This window comes from Solenopsis invicta, chromosome 11 (assembly GCF_016802725.1).
Source record: "Solenopsis invicta isolate M01_SB chromosome 11, UNIL_Sinv_3.0, whole genome shotgun sequence".
In the NCBI taxonomy this organism is placed as follows: Eukaryota; Metazoa; Arthropoda; class Insecta; order Hymenoptera; family Formicidae; genus Solenopsis; species Solenopsis invicta.
This window is the reverse complement of record NC_052674.1, coordinates 2794863-2813235: the sequence shown is the minus strand read 5'-3', so window position 1 is coordinate 2813235 and position 18373 is coordinate 2794863. Positions and strand designations below refer to the sequence as shown.

At 35.2% G+C, this 18373-nt stretch overlaps 1 protein-coding gene across 5 annotated transcripts in view; it reads right to left on the bottom strand.

Moving 5' to 3' along the window:
• LOC105194636 (zwei Ig domain protein zig-8) overlaps positions 1-18373 on the bottom strand; it is a 125015-nt gene that overhangs the window by 78306 nt on the left and 28336 nt on the right. For all 5 annotated transcript variants that reach the window (XM_011159655.3, XM_039454872.1, XM_039454871.1 and 2 more), the window contains one exon: positions 6110-6285. In XM_011159655.3, coding sequence (XP_011157957.2) covers positions 6110-6285 — 176 coding nt within the window. The remainder of the gene's footprint in view (positions 1-6109; positions 6286-18373) is intronic.

Genomic DNA, 18373 nt, shown 5'->3' with positions numbered 1-18373 from the left:
GTCGCGCCGAGTTTTTCGAACCGATCGCATTCCCTTATCTCGGAATCCATGAATAATGCACGTTCGGAATTCGCGCTTGTCCAATTTATGCTGTGGAAATGCTGCCCCGAGGATTCAAGCCTTACACCTAGCAGAAAATCGATCTCGCAGGAACGGGTACGCGGTTTTTCGCCTCGATCCATCATGCTACGCGACGTTTGATGTGGGCGCGAGGTTAACAAATCATGATTTTACAGAAAATTTCACGTTTGTATCAAAACATAATAGCATTAGAGTTTAATGAAGATGTTGCCTTGTCAAATAATTAAGTGATAGTTCTTCGTATCTTTTTTTTTTAATTTACAATTGTGACGGTTAAATTGAAGAAGAGTCTTTGTTAATACTATTTGTCGAAGGAAAAACGCGAGTCGTAGATTTAAGTGTCAAGTATTTTGCGAAAAGCACAAAGTTTTGAGGCAGTGAGCACGATAAAATTTTCAGTAAGTTTTTTCGTTGCGCGAATTTGACGAATACCAAGCAAAACCCAATAGCGAAACACGGACAAAGGATAAGCTCGTCGAACTTCATGAGCAGCATAAGTACCGAGGAATCCCCTTCCGGCCATCCATCATGTCGCGGATGTTTTGGACCGTCGAGAAGGTGAACGAGTTACGAAACACTTTTAGGGGATTCTATACCAGGACTCCGACGTGCCTGATTTTATGCTGATGGCGAGCATTACCATTGGAACCATTAATTCACACAATTCCTGGTGGCAGGTAATGCTCAAAACGCTTAAAGTCAAGGCAATGACATGCTCTCTGCATCACTGGATAATGGAGAAGTAGTTGTCATTGAAAAATATAAATTTTATGAACATTGCGTTTGGCTTTTAAGTCTTTTTCATTACTATTCGATTCGTCATAAAAAAAAAATCCGTGGCATAAAAACATTATAAGTTGAACTAACTTTGTAAACAGTGAAAGCAAAAACGCCTTCTTTTGTTATAGATTGCACTGATTTGAAGAGACTAACAATCCAATTTATAATATCTGTTTTTAATGTACGATTAAACAAATGGTGCATATCAATTAAGACAGAATACGAGAGATAGAAATTTCACGTAATTATTTAATCATTTTATTCACACGAAATATTTTCCAATCGTTCTCAACTGACGTATTAATTATCGTAAAGCTACGAATAAATCATTGAATAAATGCTGGATATGCATATAAAGGTTCAACGGCGAAAGATCATATTCCGGAATAAATGAGAAATATATTGAAAAAAAAACCGAGACAAGCGAACGCGCGGTCGTTATTACACAAAATTTGTCTTATTATGCATTCAAGTCTATTTTTATATTTTATTACAAAAAGATCTTTCGATTACGATAAATCCGTTCCTAGTGATCACGTTTTGAAAAGCATATTTTCTCGCTTAAAGTCGTATTATCGGAAAACGGAACTTTAGTAGCAAGAAAGTTGATTTATCCTTCGAAATGATCGTTCCGGCTCTTAATAGAAAATATAATAGGAAATAGGGTAATGCCTAGCACAGTGATGGTACAAAGCGAACGCTTATTGCATTTGAGCGTTGCACTTTACGTTGCATTATCTTATCTCGACGCTACTTGGATTTTCCCCATGCGAAAGAATCCCAGCTTTCACAACTCATCTTCGCTGGAACGTATAAAGAATGATGATTCTCGAGGAAACTAAATTATAGAATAAGAATACAGTACACTTGGCGCAGCTACGATCGTTCGCTGCCTGCTAACATCCCTGACTTACGTTCGCATCTCGACTCTCTCGACGTTCCTGCTCGAAGGAATCGTAAACTGATATTTCGTTGGGGATCAAATCCTGATATCCTTGCAAAGAAAATAGATATATACTTACGTAGACCTTTTATAGAAAATTGACTATCATCCGTTATTTTGTTGCATCTAAAGCACGTGCGGTCGGATGACAAATCTCACTATCGCTATATGGAAAGAATGATTTTGATAAAATATCTAAAAATTTAACTAGAAAACAAAGATTTAAAAATAACTTTGTTGATTGATAAAAATAATTATGTAAGAAGCATGATGAGCGCAAGGTTGTAAAAAGTTTTGACATTCTAATAAATTCCAGTATCCAACAATTATTTTGATGACTAAACAAAATTATTTATACCTAGCTAAATTTTTAGACACTTTGGCAAAACCATTCTTTCCAAGTATATTCTACTTCCACAGTGCTGCAAGTTTTTTCTTTTAATAATTTAATTCCTTAAATGAAAATGGAAATTACTCTCCTTGATTAAATATCGATCAAGGTGTCGATTTTTGAGAACAAAATTTTGAAAAGTAAATCGAAGCTCTTAAGCTTTATTTCGATAATTATACTCAATTTTGTAGAAATTTATAGCTGATAAGAGAATTAACTAATGCGAACGCTATGGTGTAAATGAGTAAAAGTTTATAACAAACATTATATTACACATTTATACAAAAGTAAAATAAATAATAAGGTATTCAAAACTTTTAATGATGAAACCGATATCATTATATTATATCTAAAATATAATTATTATAAATTGATTTTTACAACAAAATTTTTATCTCTCTCAAGTCGATTCTTCATGATTGAAGATCGTGATCTCCATTTGAAGCATACTTATGCATGCCCACGGTGATTATCATGGCAAAGGGATATTTTCGATTTATCATTGTCTTCCGAGAAATGGTGATCAATTAAAAATCTGATATTGCTTTAGTTGGATTTAAATCATCTTTGACACAGAAAGCAGACGCGCAACTCTTGTGCCACGATCACTTAAAACAAAATAATTAGTTTAAAATAAATTTAACGTCGATTTAATTTAAAGATCGATTAGAAAAAAAATGCCATTCTATAAGTAGCAATTGACATCTCCTTTTGCATCTTTCCTGAATGCTCATTTTTAAATGCCGTTTAACTAATGAGACTCGAAAGATAATGACGTCCAAGCAATCAGTTTCTTCATTCTCAAGAATGTTAACTGATAATCCGACCGTAATGAGGAGACGTTACAAATTTCGTTGGAGTCCCTTTTTAAAAGGCAATCCGAGTTTTACTAAAATAAACGCGACTAACCTCTCGCAATTATTTTCTTCTTAAACTCCATTTGATTTTCCGACTTAACTCGAGAAAACTTGCCGTAATCGACGCGTCTCCGCTGACCGTCGCCGCACGTAGATCGATATTTAATTAAAGGTGGATCGCGAGAGGAAAAAAGAAAACAGATAAGTGGAAGGAAGAAAAATGTGGAAAAGATTGGATAAATCTGGTGAACGTGAACTAAAAATGCATCCGGCCGTGCCCCGAGAAAATGCGCGTTGAGCAATTCTGTATCCCAACTATTAAAGAAATCTATATATATTCGTCCGCTTCCAATAAAATCTCTGTTAGATACAAGTACGTTTTCGAAATATTGCACATTGAACCACGTTTGACGGTACGATCAATCTTCAGTTTAAATTTTTATGGTTGGATGGCAACGGTAAAATGAAAACTTTTTTTTTCACCACAGTGAAAAAGTGCGGTTTTTATTATTATAGTTGGTACGCCTGTAAGATATAAATAATAAAGAATTATTTATTGAAAATTTTAATTTCTGATGATTATCTCAAAAAAATTAATAATGAAATATAAATGCAATATATATGAAAACCATAATAATTTATCGTGTTCTTGTGAATGCATAATTATTATAAAATATAATAACTCGATAATTTAATAAAACTATTTTTAATAAATTATAATACAAAGAAAAATACATAATAAGGTGTAAATTAATTAGTGATAAATATCCTTCAATCAAAACATTAAAAACAATTAACATGAATCTAAAAACTGTTAATTTTTGAGGAATTATATTGTGAAACAATAAAATATCTTAAAAATGAAACAATTGATAAAAAAATGTTTCAAATAAAAATTGTATAAATTTAAGGGGAATAAATGTACCAAAAACAATTTTGAGAAGAGAGAATCGATTTTTCAAGAGGATGAAGATTCCATTTTTCAAAATAAAACTATTTGATTTTTTTACATAATATGATTCGTCTAGTTATCGTGTATATTAAAAACGCTAAAATAGAACTAATAAATCACCGGTTTGTGAGACATTGTATACATATTCTGGCATATTGCAATAAAATCAGTTGCTTCGTTTTTAAGATATTTCACCTATTCATAACAAAATTCCTTCTACCTCAGAAATTAAGACCCATGTTCATATAAACTTTTTTTAATGTTTAATTGATATGAATATGTTCCTAAAATATTTGACATTTTATTTATACCTTATGTGTGAAACAAATAGAAACAAAAATCTAAATATTATAATTAAGTATTTAAAAAATTTTAGAACACGCATATATTTCTACGACAGGTTCTTTAAATCGACAAAGAGAGAGAAAATCGTGCGGATCATTCATTTTAATGTTGTTCAATTTTATGAAACGTCGTAAAAGAGTCAGTCGACGGACAATTACACTCATCAATTCCGGATGTTTCTTCCTCCAAGCGAAAAAAGGAGACGAAACCTGCTATAAAAACTGCATCCATCCACCAGTTGCATACGTTTACTGCCGTTCGGTCGATAACAATAAAGCCCGTATAGAAGCAGAAAGAAACCCGTTCTCCAAAGCAAGAGAGGAAATTCAGAAAAGCGGAAAAGTGGGTCGCGCAAATTGGATGGGTGTGTCGAAAAATTGTGTTTGTGGAGAGAAATGCATAGCGAACCGTATGACATTTGCTTCCTAGACATGATTGGTGCCAAGTGGTCCCTTAATCTAACGGGTGTCCGCGAAGCATAATCGACTGACGGCTTTTGAATACGATCGTCGGCCAGGCGCGACGATTCCGCGTTCTTCGAAGAATGATAGCGGACCACCACCTACCTACCGTGAATCGTAACTGAGTCCGCAAATTCGCACAGTTCGTTCGTTTCGTCGACCTTCCTTTTGCCTCCCTTGTTACCGCGAAACCGTGTTCCCGGTTTCCTAACAGCCAGCTTTCTCACCGGGCGAACGCAAGAATTTTCGAAAGATTCTATTTGCGCGTGTTCCGCAGAGCGAAGAATTTTAGGTAGGTAAGTTATAAAGTGTTCGTTTCCCCCCTTTCCTTTTACATTCTTCCCACGCTGCAAATTTGCGAAGTTTCCCGTTCGGTTTTTACGTCGATTGCGGTTTAAGAATCATGTAAAAGAAAAAAAAGTAAAAACGCCCTTTTCTGTCTTCGACGTCGCACCTCGCGGCGGAAACGATTGAGAAGGATGTTCTAGATACGTCGCTCCATATCCATAAAGTCTAATGAGTCAGCCGGATCAACGATTCGCACTGTAAATTTAGCACTGAAAACTTTGACGATACAACGAATGGCTGGGAGGCGGGGACCGGTTGCTGAAGAAAAGCTACGCTAAGGCCACCATACGTCTTCGTTAAATCTATGCCGCGCTTAGTCAACGCCGCGAGATACGCATCGGTGAGATTTCGCCTTTGAAGGAAGCACACCGACGTCTGTGTCCCCGCGGCTCCTCCTCATGATATATCGTCGCAGACACGCCATTTCCTACGCGCTGCGACACCCACCGCCTGTGCGTCTACGTTTACGTGCGGAGAACGCGTGCTCTAATCGCAGCCGCGATATTTATTGGCGGCCCGCTATTACGGAAGCGACAATTTGTCATGCTGCTGTATTAATTACGTAGGCTCCCTTGTGCAGATAAGGCTGCTCGGGAAGCAACCTGTTTGAATCGAAGCCGTCTCCGGTAAATTTTCAGATTAATTGCCGTCGGGCCAGTCAGTGCTTGTTTGCAATTAATAACGATACATACATATGTTGCGACCTTTGTTAATTGTCCAATGATGATGTATATTTCAAGTAACGTAATAAACGAAATACGCAATTCAAATAGTTTCATGACTGCGTGACAGTTACGTCTTTGACGTAGAAAAGATTCCAGCTTACTTGATATTAGCAAATTTTAGAGTATGAAATACTCTATTATGTAAAACTTAAGTAAGCCGATGGCTATGAAAGAACTTTCGCTCGGTGTTTACAACAAGACTGCAAAGGCAAAAGGGAGGACTTACTACTTTGTCGCCCAGGTTTCGCACGCGGCACGGCAGATATGCGGTTTGTCCTACAAATGCACTGACGTTTGCCGCTGTCGCCTCGAAAACAGGTAGATCTTCCATCAGATCATTACTGGCATCGTTTACACGCCGCTGCGCATCTTCGTTGGATGTTACGCGTATGTGTGCTGACGCTGGAAAGAGAATAACGATCTCATGAACACGACTTCCGACGATGGTGTTGATACGCTTCTCAATAATCTTATAAAATCTGATAATTAATCAAATTAGATTATTGTTTTATTAATAAAATTATTTTAAGCTAATAGAATAAAATTACTTTTCATTCCCATACCATAAGTCATTCTATCATTATTAACTCTCTGTCTACAATCTGAATCTTTTTTGCCCACTCCAAGTTTTTTTACTAGCTTTCACATTCTAGGTTTCCACAAAAAAAAGTTTGCAAAAATTTCAAGTTACTTTTCAAATGTATTACATTGTCAAATAGCATGTTCTAAAATATTTTCATAACTCACATAAAAATCTCCATTTAACAAAACACGAAATTTGAGAATAGGAATTTCGTTTGTGTCAAAAGAAACTCAGATTGCAAACGTAGGATCAAGAAAAAAGAAAATTGAAATATTTCAAATATTTTCTCATTCTCTTTTATACAAACGGCTACAACAATTAAGGATTATTAAATTCAACAAAAAATCAAGATGCTAAAGATATCGTTATGTGCAAAAGATTACACAAAATTGTTAATGTACGAATTAATAAAGTCTAGTCTTTAACGCGTTCGCTAGTCTATCACATGTGCGATGCAGTTTGTGTTACGCGTCGCAAAGAGGCGGATGAAACGTGTTCTACCCTCCGTGAAACTTATATGCGAATTTTGGACAGGAAACCAACGTTCGCCGACGTCTCTCACGGGAGCACAACTCTGAATCTGCCGCAAGAGCGACTGCTAGATGTACTACTTACAAGATACTAGAATCCAAGTGTGTTATAACTGGCAAGTAGCGAACTGGTGCCGAGCGAGCAAACTCAGCTCATTTCTTAAGAGTAATACACTCTTCGACATTTCGGTGGAATATCTTATAGAACATAGCTATGCACTCTGCCTCATTGTACATGCTCGTTTGTACCTCCATGGAATTTTGCCCGCCCTTCTTCCCCGCCAACCCCGGTTCGTCATGTACCACTATCACGGTTATATACTGTGCCACTATGAAGAATAATCTAGCGTACTTTCGCGACAATATGCGCTCATCTTTATAGCGGTAAAAGACATTATACGCGTGTGCAGCGAACGACGTGCACTTCATCGGGAACAACGCGCGCGCTCGCACCGACAATTTCGTTTCCAACATTTTCGACAAAAGATATCATAGTTGATAAAAAAAAAAACGAAAACAAAAACTGGTTCATGTTTAATCGATAACATTTTATTGGTACGCCTGTAGGATTGATTGAGTTTGTAATAAAAGAGATTGTTTTGGGCATTCGTGAAAACTTGTTTTGATAAATTGGATTAGAGGCTTATGTGTGTTTTTCGTATCTACTTGTACAAATTTTCATAGAGTTCTCTTGATATATAATTTGATACGTAACATTTCAATCATAAATAAAATAAAATATAATTAAATACACTATAACTTCCAAGTACACAAATCTTTTTTTGCTATAAATATTTTCATAAAAGCTTTTTCATGCGTATATTTTATTTTCTTTGTGTATCAGTGAGTACAAAAATTCATATTTGTTTGTTTTACAGTAGCAGTGCAGTATTTCTGTATACTACACATCGATCCTCCTTCTCCCCCCCCCCCCAATTAAAACTTAAAAATCTAATTGCACTGCAACTCGCAGAAGAATGAGCCAATTATAAAAAATAAACCGGGTACATTCCTTAAGCCTGATTCACACACGTTTTCTCATCTATTTGCTTCACGTGTGCGAGTGGCAGTAGAATAAACTCGATTCGCATACATTCCTCCCGCGAAACCCTTATCGAATTTATTTCAAATATGCATGTCACGTAGAATAGTGACACGTACTACAGGGGTCGCGCGAAAGCCAAACTTTCAAACGATTTCGATTTTGGAAGATTATAAAGGGCACATTATTCACGCAAATTGTATAGGATGACCACAAACGTTATTTCACCATCATGACATCATAATCTAGTGCCGACTAAATTATATAATATAGAAAACTTATCGTTGTTGTTGTTATTATTACCATCCTTTACTTCAGTCACGTAAATTCGAATATTTCGTAATATCTATTTCAAAATTCCTATATCATGTAAAATAATCGTGCTTTATAATGTATAATAAAATCAAACTTTCACTATTAAAATTAAAAAAAATTTTTTTTAATTTAATTAATATAATCTTTATTAGTTAATAGTAAAAATTTTGGGAAAGAGTCATAATCTTTACTTCCAACGTTTGGTACGATCTTTCTGTTAGCTATCTGAACATATGTTGCATAAAGTCTTCGAAGTTCCCGAATAAACATCATTCAAATGGCTGCCGGGCTATACGGATCGTTCTCTGCTTAGTATACCTTCGGAACAGTTAGTATATTCTCCATCATCATCAATCATCATCAGACCGAACGACGATACTCATTGGCGGTTGACAGGGATTGATCCAAAAGGAAAGTTCGTAATAGAAATTGGCTGACTGCGAGTCCATTAATAGAAGCAAGAAAACCAAGTGATGTAAACGTATATTTAATTTCTGTTCTTTTTCGAAGATATACTTTGGAGAAGATTTAACTTGAACATTTAGCCTCTTTATCGTTTGTAATCTAAATTATCTCCGTCGTTTTGTTCAAACCGTTTACTGTTACGACACATTTTTTAAATATTGGATATTTTAAAATTTCAGAGTTTCTGTACGGAGAGAATTTTCTCATAAAATTTACCCTGAAAGTATCATGATAGTCGTAGGATATCATCGTATTTCCAAGAATTTTATATGACTTTCTCTGATTAATATCTATTACACATATTTTATATCTTAACACAGTAAAATTTAAAATACGTTTTTTTTAATAAGCTGTATACTTATAAATTCCAATAATTTATAAAAATGTTGAATGGTTTAAGAAATTTTATTATTTTAAACAGAACAAATATAAAGCAGCGATAAAAATATATAACATAAATTTTACAATGCAGCATAATATTTTTAGTCTGACTTATTATTAGTCTATCATGATTATTTTACCATGCAGCATAATAATTGATCGACGCTGTTATTCATAGCCAATACAACATTTATTAATAGAAAAAATGGTAGCACATAAGATAGAAGACTCATGATCCAGCAATCCAGAGTTTTGAGATATTAAGATAAGCGTATTTTTCAAAAGACAATATACATAACATTAAATATATAGTCATATAAAGCCAAATTTCGTATATGATTATATATTATTGCATAAGAAAATTTTGTCTCGAATTGTAAAAATCTGTAGCAAATTTTGTTGTAAAATATAACGAAATGTTATATTCCAAGTAATACAAATTTGTCAAAATTTAAACAAAATTTAAAAATAAAAAGTTATTTTCGCGTACAATTATTCGCGAAGAATAGAAGAATTTTTACATTAAAGTAGATCACCAAACAGCGCGAATCTAAATTCTTTGCTTCAAACCATCACCATACCGCGCAACCATTGTCCACTTCGTGCTGCCGCAATATCCCAATTGAGAATGAAAAAAAATACGTTCTGCCGTGACCCCAAAAAGACAAACGCCTGCCAATCATCGCGTATCGTCCCCCCCCCCCCCCCCTTTTGACCCTCGCGCGCATGCAATCTGATAAATTTAATTGGATGAACCTGCGTGCGGCGCGAGGGTAAATCCACGACGAACGCGGGACGGATTGCAGAGGGGCTTGAAACGCGGACGGCTATCGAATTATCAAACGAATCTGGCCAGAACAACCCGCTGACATCGTAACTCGTTGAGCTGACCATTTCACATAAACAACGGCCTCCCCAAAAGCCAGTGGTATCCTCTTCCAATCTCAACGCACACATGCCGTTCAACTTTCATGCATAAAATCTTCGCCAGATATCTTCTGACGTATTCGAAACTTCTGCTTGAAAATTACATCGAAAATTTGTAAATCGTACCGCAACGTGTATTGGAACAGTATGGGAGAAAATGATTTGTAATGGTTTGCTTGATACCTCATGTGATATTAATTATTTAATTCACTGAATTGATGACTGATTAATAATTTTTCTACATTTTGTATATCATATGGATTGTGCTGTTTTGCGTAAAATATGCACGAACGTATCAAATAGCGAACACACCAGTAAGATTTACAAGTCGGAAGTTAATATTGACGCAGTTTATATGAACATCTTCGCTTGGTTTGCTCGAGAATCGGGAGTAAATATTAGTTTGGTTCCATCACTACTTCTCCCTCCAACCCTCTTCCGGGTGCGATAACGCCCGTATACATACCACCACTCTCTACTGGCGTTATACAAATGACCAACACTCCACCCCTTTATGCCTCCGCCCTGGTAGAATCCTGCCACAGATCCTGATAAGTCCAGATTAATTGACAAAAAGCCACCGCCACAAATAAGGATGATGTACATTACATGAAAATCGTCCTGCGTCGCCGTTATCGCAATCTCTACCACTTCCGATGGTTCTTCCGGTACGGAAATTGGAAGGAGGAAGGAATATTAAATTAACTTTTAACTCCTAATTGCTTAGAAACCACAGAAAAGAACAATTTGTGATATCTACAAATTTAGCTGGCTACACATTTGAAAATAATTTTGTTAAATCATCAAAATAATTATGAAGAATGTTCAAGCACAACATTGCAAAAAATGTCGACACTCCAGCAATCAACTTGAGCATCCTACATAATTATTTTGATAATTTAACAAATTGTTTTCAGATTTGTAAGCCGGCACTGGATTTTCAATTTCTGTAATTTTACTTAACAGGTTGAGGAGGATTTTAAAATATAACTTTAGTTGACAGTTGATTCCGATTTATCGCTAGAAAGATAATATGTAATAGATCTTGTAATGTCGGACACACTTCGCTATTTTTACTTATAAATTGACAATGAAAATTTACAGGATAACCGATCACGGCATTCCTGATTTAACGATGTTTTCTACAATTTCATGGAAGTTTATTGTATCATGCGTTCTCAAAAAAACTTCTTTCAATCAGTTAATTAAATAAATGTACAGAAATTGCTCACGAAAATCTAGTGACCTCTCTCTTAGGGGTATGCTCTTCATATTCATTTGTTTAATTTAATACTTAAAATCTTTGACTGAATTATTGTTCTTTAAAAAATTATGAAACTTTAACAATAAAGGAGATGATCTATAATAAACTATGTACTTTTTGTTGCTCCTTGATTTTACCCTAAAGGAGTAAAATCAACTGCCCATAATTGGCCCATTTTTCGTTTTTGTTTTATTCTTAAACAATTAGATTTTGATAAGTTTTCTAATCGCTAAATCTTATTAAAAGAAATAAATTTTTCCCTAAAATTTGTTTTTGAATAAAAAACGAGGAATGTATCATACAATTTTCAAGAGTTAATTTTACTCCTTTCAAAACAGCAGAAAAGATAGTTTTTTTCTTTTTAATACATATCAGGATAGCCTCTATGTATTACCAAAGTTTCATAAATTTTTAAATTTCTCAGTTGGGGATCATCCTTTACAAGTTGTAATACCAGTAGCGTTATTTCTTTTGATGTAAAGCGCATAATCCTCTACGAAATCTCTCCTTCCTTTGCATATGTCACATGCAATATTAAATAAGGAAATTCCAGCGCGAACGCATGAATCGTATCAACATACTCGCGGAACAATTTCCACTCTAGTTTTCCTCAGGCAAATACGTTAGAGTATTTTCACGTCTGATTACGGGCTGTCCGTTTCCACACTCGTCGCGACCTATCACAGGCGCCACCTCTGCAAATGTCCTCGCAACCCCAGCACGAGTAGTCAGTACTTTTAGCCCTCCACCCTTTTATCCCGAGGGCTTTTTTCCGCTCACACAGATTTCGTATAATATTATGAACTCCGCGCGCGTAAATGTGCCGTAAACTAAGATTGCCGCTCTCCTCCATCGTCATTGTCGTTTATGCTGGTCGTCCTGCTGGTTCGGGGATATTTTTCTTCGTAAAATGTCAGTGGACACATATCCCTCCCTCCTTTTTTTAAAGATCGGAAAGGAGCAAAATCCGTGTACGATCTCGGTTTTTATTGGCACTAAAAAACGTCTGGTCACCGCCAAACGAATTATATCGTACACCCGATGGCCGTAAATTCATTGGTGCGTCGTCGCGTCCGCGCTTTTTATGCATGCCGCCGTATTTACGAATCTCATTCCGATTTCGGCTGTATATCGTAATTTAACGACCGGCAGCTCAATATTCAAACAGACGTAGAGACGGCTGGATGCATTCGCGGCAACGTACTGTGCCATATCGGGCAAGCATTTTTACGCTGCTTAACGAACGAGAGCGCACGGCGTGCTCTCTCTTCGTTTTTACAGTCAATACCGGAACGAACGATTTTTTTGCTGCCGCGTTACGACACAAAGCTCGGTCTTCTTCTGCGTTCGCGAGATATGTTTACTCAAACGGACAGGTATTTAATAAATCGCCAAGATTTTCAAATATTTGCAATGTCTATAATATAAATATAATACAAATATAAATATTTATAAAATTAATTTTTATCTTGTCGTTTATTAAATTTCAAGTGCCGTTTTATCTCGAGCTATTATTTTGAACAGTAAACGCGAGTACGCCTGTAAGGAAATTAATATAATTTCCTATTGTTCCTGTACTTCATCTGAAGGGGGATAAATTGAGATAAGAAATTGCTGTCTCTCGAGGGACAATACATTTTCGTAAACTCTCGTGTGAAGTCACAATTACTATAGAAGACTAACATAACGTTCCACAAATTGCCACGCGCTAAATCTTCCTGGACTACTTCCTTCCAAATCCCACTTTCCTTACGAAGTTCCTAATTCGCGTGTTCGAGCGACCGACATTTTTATTTCTTGGGAGCATTATCTCGGTTTTCCACTGGCATATTTCTTCCCGGCGCGCTTCTTTCCTCGCGCTCGGTTTCTTAACGCGCGCGCGGATGACGTGCAGCATTCGCGGAGATCCGCACGCGCAAGCAAAAACAAATTTCGTTTCGGCTAACGGGTAAAAGATAGCATCCCAAGAATTCGTATCCCCGGAAGACACGGTCATTCAGAAAATCAGTTTTGACACCACAGATGTGAAGATCCCAAGCTAACAAACACACATCAAAATCACGTTTGAATTTGGTCAGAGAATGACCAAAAATGACTGATATGATGACAATTAAAAAGATGTGACTTTTTATCTTATCTCAAAATATTATTATTTAACTGTGCATAACTCGAAACAAAAAGTCGAATAAAAAGTTAAATAATAAAAGAAAACACTCCAGTACAATATACATTTGTATGATACTACGTTTAAAAACAATTTGAGGCATTATGTGTAATGAAATGCTACCGCAGTGTACCTTGGAAAAGTTTCAACGTGTAAAAGTAAATATATCTTATAACAATAGTCAGCTGTTACGCACTAGCACATTAGAGCCACTAAAAAAAGGCGAGCTACTAAACGAATGATTCCATGAGCAATTGTTGAAAGTCGTCACTTAATAACGGAGATAATAGGAGTAGCCGTAATGTCCACAGCAGCCATAGTATCCCCTTCTCTACAGAAACTAACACTTCATGATGATCCATTAACACTCTAATGGATTATATAACATATCGGCTCGATGGATTTCAGAAAATAAAACATATAATTTAATATTATCTTAATCATTGTTGTAATACAGTTGATCTAACAATTACGACGAGTGAGTATTAATTTTTACGTTATTTTAACGTAAATATATTACCTGGAAGATTATCTTTAAATTTAAAAAAAAACCGGTTTTATAATGTTCTATATTCAAATCGAAACTTTTACGTAACAATTTTCCACATTCGGGTCACCTATCAATACATCGGACAAACTAGAATTCGTTTTTGTCAATGTAGATTAACAATAATCTCGTTTTACTTTACTCTCTTTTTCTAGTTCTAAAAATTTAAAAAAAAAAGTAAAAATTGAGTTGAACCGAGATTGAAGCTAATCCGCATTATCGCTAATCCGAATCGATCTATAATTAAACGAGTACTCGGTCTATGTGAATAGTGATTAACGTGCGCAACTTCTTTCATTTTAAATCATACATCTCGCACATATTACTTTTGTTGTCTTACGGGCGCAGCAAAAGCATTACAAGCTCTAGTATTTCACGTCTGCTCGTATCGTAATACACACATGTAGACGGACGCAAGTGCGAACCGTAAGTGAGACGACCTCCATGTTTCATTCAAAATGCACTTAGATAAACACGTACGCAAACGGCGCACTCTCGACGGAGAACAAATCTCTGCGCCATTATAGGCGGAAAAAAAAGGTGGTGGATGAGAACGCGACAAGCAAGGAGGCTGCGTAACTCTGAAATTATCCAGTGACACGTTGACACAGTGGCGTACTGCCACGCAGAGTCACTTCCGTCGCACCAACACCTCCGCTCGAAGATGCGCCTACGATGTGGCGACTGGCAGCATGACCGCAGTTTACGAGCGTTGCGGCGAAAATATATGATCCTCCTGGCGGTCTAGTGCGACCGTAAACTTTCCTCCATTGTTTCGAGCTGGAAAGGCAGAAAAGGCCGCGGGCGAGAGCCGTCCGGTTCAAGGGGTGCGCGACGCGTCCTGATACGACGCGCAAGATTAACGACGAGATTATTTCATAGTTTCGCGGGCAGGCTCGCTGCCGAAATGACGCCGGCCTCCGTTTTGCGAGTTCGACGACGATGTTCGGATTCGGCGGAATTTACGACGCAGCGTGGCGAACGGGAAATTTAGTGGAGAATGGGACTGCGATGTGATTAAGGGATGACGGGCGAGGAGGAGGAGGAAGAGAAAAGTTTATTTTATTTCTATTTGTTGCGTTTATTTACAAAAGAATTGAGAAGAAGCTAACAACGATCAAAAAATCAAAAAATTGTAAAAATACTAATATGTTATTGACAAAATAAAGATGTAAAGATAACGATCGAAATAAAAGTATTTTAATTTTGTTGCAATTTTGTCTGGATGTAGGATGATATATAATTAGTAATTAATACAAAGTTTGTCATTTAATTTTTCTTATATACAAATCTAAGGCCGGTAGTAGTCGTAGTCGTAAATAATTTTCAATCTTTGACTTAAAGAAAAATATGAATGAATGTATAAATGAACCTGTAATTAATCACGCTTTTAATCAAAAATCAAAAATTATTTATGACTATGAATACCGGACTACATACAATTATTCTAATATATTTAGATTATTAATTAAAATTATTTAAGCAGAAGAAGCACTAGAGAAGTTAGTCGAATCGATCAACATCGATTCGACTCATCACTTCTGGCTAAGAAGCATAGCTGAATATCATCATAACAGCAGCTTCATTCATAAAGTTAACGGGATAATTATTTTTCAACAAATCAAAAAATTGTTAAAAATTTTACACAAAAGATGAACAAATACCAATTGTAAATGCAATTCTTGCAATAATTTTACTAAAATTATTCATGCAAGAAATTTATATGCGCGGAAGCAGCTAAAGTATGCGTAAGCATATTTGAAAATAATCAATAACCTACTTCCATGATGTATTAAGAAGGGACTTCAAAAGATGTTGCATGAACTGCATTTGCATACCTGTCTACGTGTACATTCAGTATACAGACACACGTATTTAGACACTTCAAACAAGCGTGGAGGTAATGGATGCACTCTGCGTAGTACTCGCTATCAGGTACCATTTCAGCACAAGTGCTATAACGATGCTTAAAGCGGAAGTACGCTCAATGTACAGCACGATATAAACTCAGGCGTGATTTTTAATTAGAAGAATAATAATAAATCTCGAATTTATTAACAAAATTGTTCCAGGTTCATTCATATTTCTTACCTTTAAAAAATTCATATCTGTTATATCGTATTACCTCTAATTAAACATTAGATGCAAACTAAAATCACTAATGAGCATTTTTATTTATATTTATGTACTAATAAATTTTTTTGTATATTAATATCATTTGTTTCATTATTAACTTATTTCTGTATACTCCATTTTAAAAAATCTTGAATAATAATTTAATTTTTGCAAAATTGGAATAATTGGTTAATTAAAATTAATAGATTTTTATAATTTTTCGCTTACAATATTAAAAGTAAAATACCGTTATAATTTCATTTAATTAATACTTTTTATTTCTTTAAAACTTTATTACTCGTTACATACCGCAAACCGCTTAAAATAATCTACTAAAGTGAGACTAACCAGATGGTCGTTGTATGCAGAAATTTAATTCCGTCCAATAAGAAAGAGACGATAGTTTCATATAAAAGTTTCACGACGTTTTCGCAATAACCTTGGTAGGATTTTTCGAAATCTTCGAGTGCTCGAGACGCGCCTGTCTAAGCCCGTCCCGCTTCCGTTGCGGAAGCGTCGACGGCTCAAGACTGTTTCCAATTTGACGTCGCGGGCGAATATAATTTTTCTCGCCTCGCCGGTACGCCAGTAACTTCGGGAAACCGTTTACGAGCTTAAGCCGCCCCAGTTAGAGATAGAGTTCTTTCGAGCAGGCGGCAACTTCCGGCCGTCGTCGACTTTGCCTGAATTTTCGCTATGTACTACGACGAAGAAAATTCATCCTATAAAAACTTTTTAAACAAATAAATAACAAAATTTTATTTCAAACAGACTTTTCAACAAATCTTTGTTTTAAAGATAAGTTGCTAATTTAAAGCGAATCATGATAGCCAACATCTTCGTGAAAAAAAAATATTAAAAACTAACATCAATTCTTTATTTATCGAAGAATGTGTCATTAAAAATTAATACAAAAAAATCAATGTTGCAAAGACATTTTCTAAATAAGTGCGACGCATTTATTAACGAGAAAAATTGTCATTCGATAGAGAATACTTATGGCGGCGACATGTTGGCGCTGGAAGTGCCTTCTCGCGTTTTCATAGACGATATCGAGCGATGGGATTTTGAAAGCAGAAAGATAAAAATTTTCAAATTAAATTATGCAACGTCTATCTTTATCAAATTCTCAAGTGTAGTAAGTATATATGTTACATGCTTCTCATGCGTAGGTATTATATGTTCCTTTCCGCTATTTGTGATAGTTTCACAAATATTGTCCACTTTGAAATATAATTTTTTTATAAAGAATTTTACAGAATCTAGTAATTTTTAGTATCACGGAGCTATTTTAATGTCAAAAATTTAAATAACCATAAATTAAAAAAGTGCAAAAAAATAATATTTATAAATATTAGTGTTTTTCATACAATTTAAATAAATTTTATTAGCCAGACTGAAGAACATGAAACTTATTATTGCAAGACAAAAATATTTAATTTTAATACAATTTATTTTTAATTTTAATTAACTAATTAAATTATTTAATTATATTACTAATTATAATTATATTACAATTAACAAGTAGCTCTTGCTACTACACATATTCCAATATTTCTTATTCGTATTTTATTTACTTCTGTATTTTTCGTTATATTTGAAAATATTGGACGTTTATAATGCACTCGGTTTTTATGTCACGGGACATCGAAGTTAACAAATAGAAGTAGCGACAGATACGATTTTGCAGTGGTATCACAAAACTAGTGTAAATGGATTTGGCGCTGTCAGTCTCGTATGAGATGTAATACCGCAAAAAGTCATAGCATAAAATATTCCGAGAACTATAGACGAATACGCGTGACCTCATTTGTTGAAATCACAATGTGTAAATCCACTTTTTTCATACATGCAGCACTATCATCTCTGAATTGACTTCCTGAAAAATGTAATACAGAATTTTCTGCTCCTCCGCGTGCACAATTCAAGGAATATATTCTTAGACTTTATTTAAAATCCACACATATAAGTAACATTCAGAAATACTCGCAAAATCTCATGGAGTGAAACGTCACTTCAAAAGAGTGAAAATTAAGCTTGTTTAATTTTTCGAGTGATTTGTCTTTCTAACAAGAGTCAAAATGTACTCCTATAGAGTTAAAATTGAGCTTATGCAATTTTCGCGAGATTCTTCAGTTTGTGAAATTTAAAAAATAA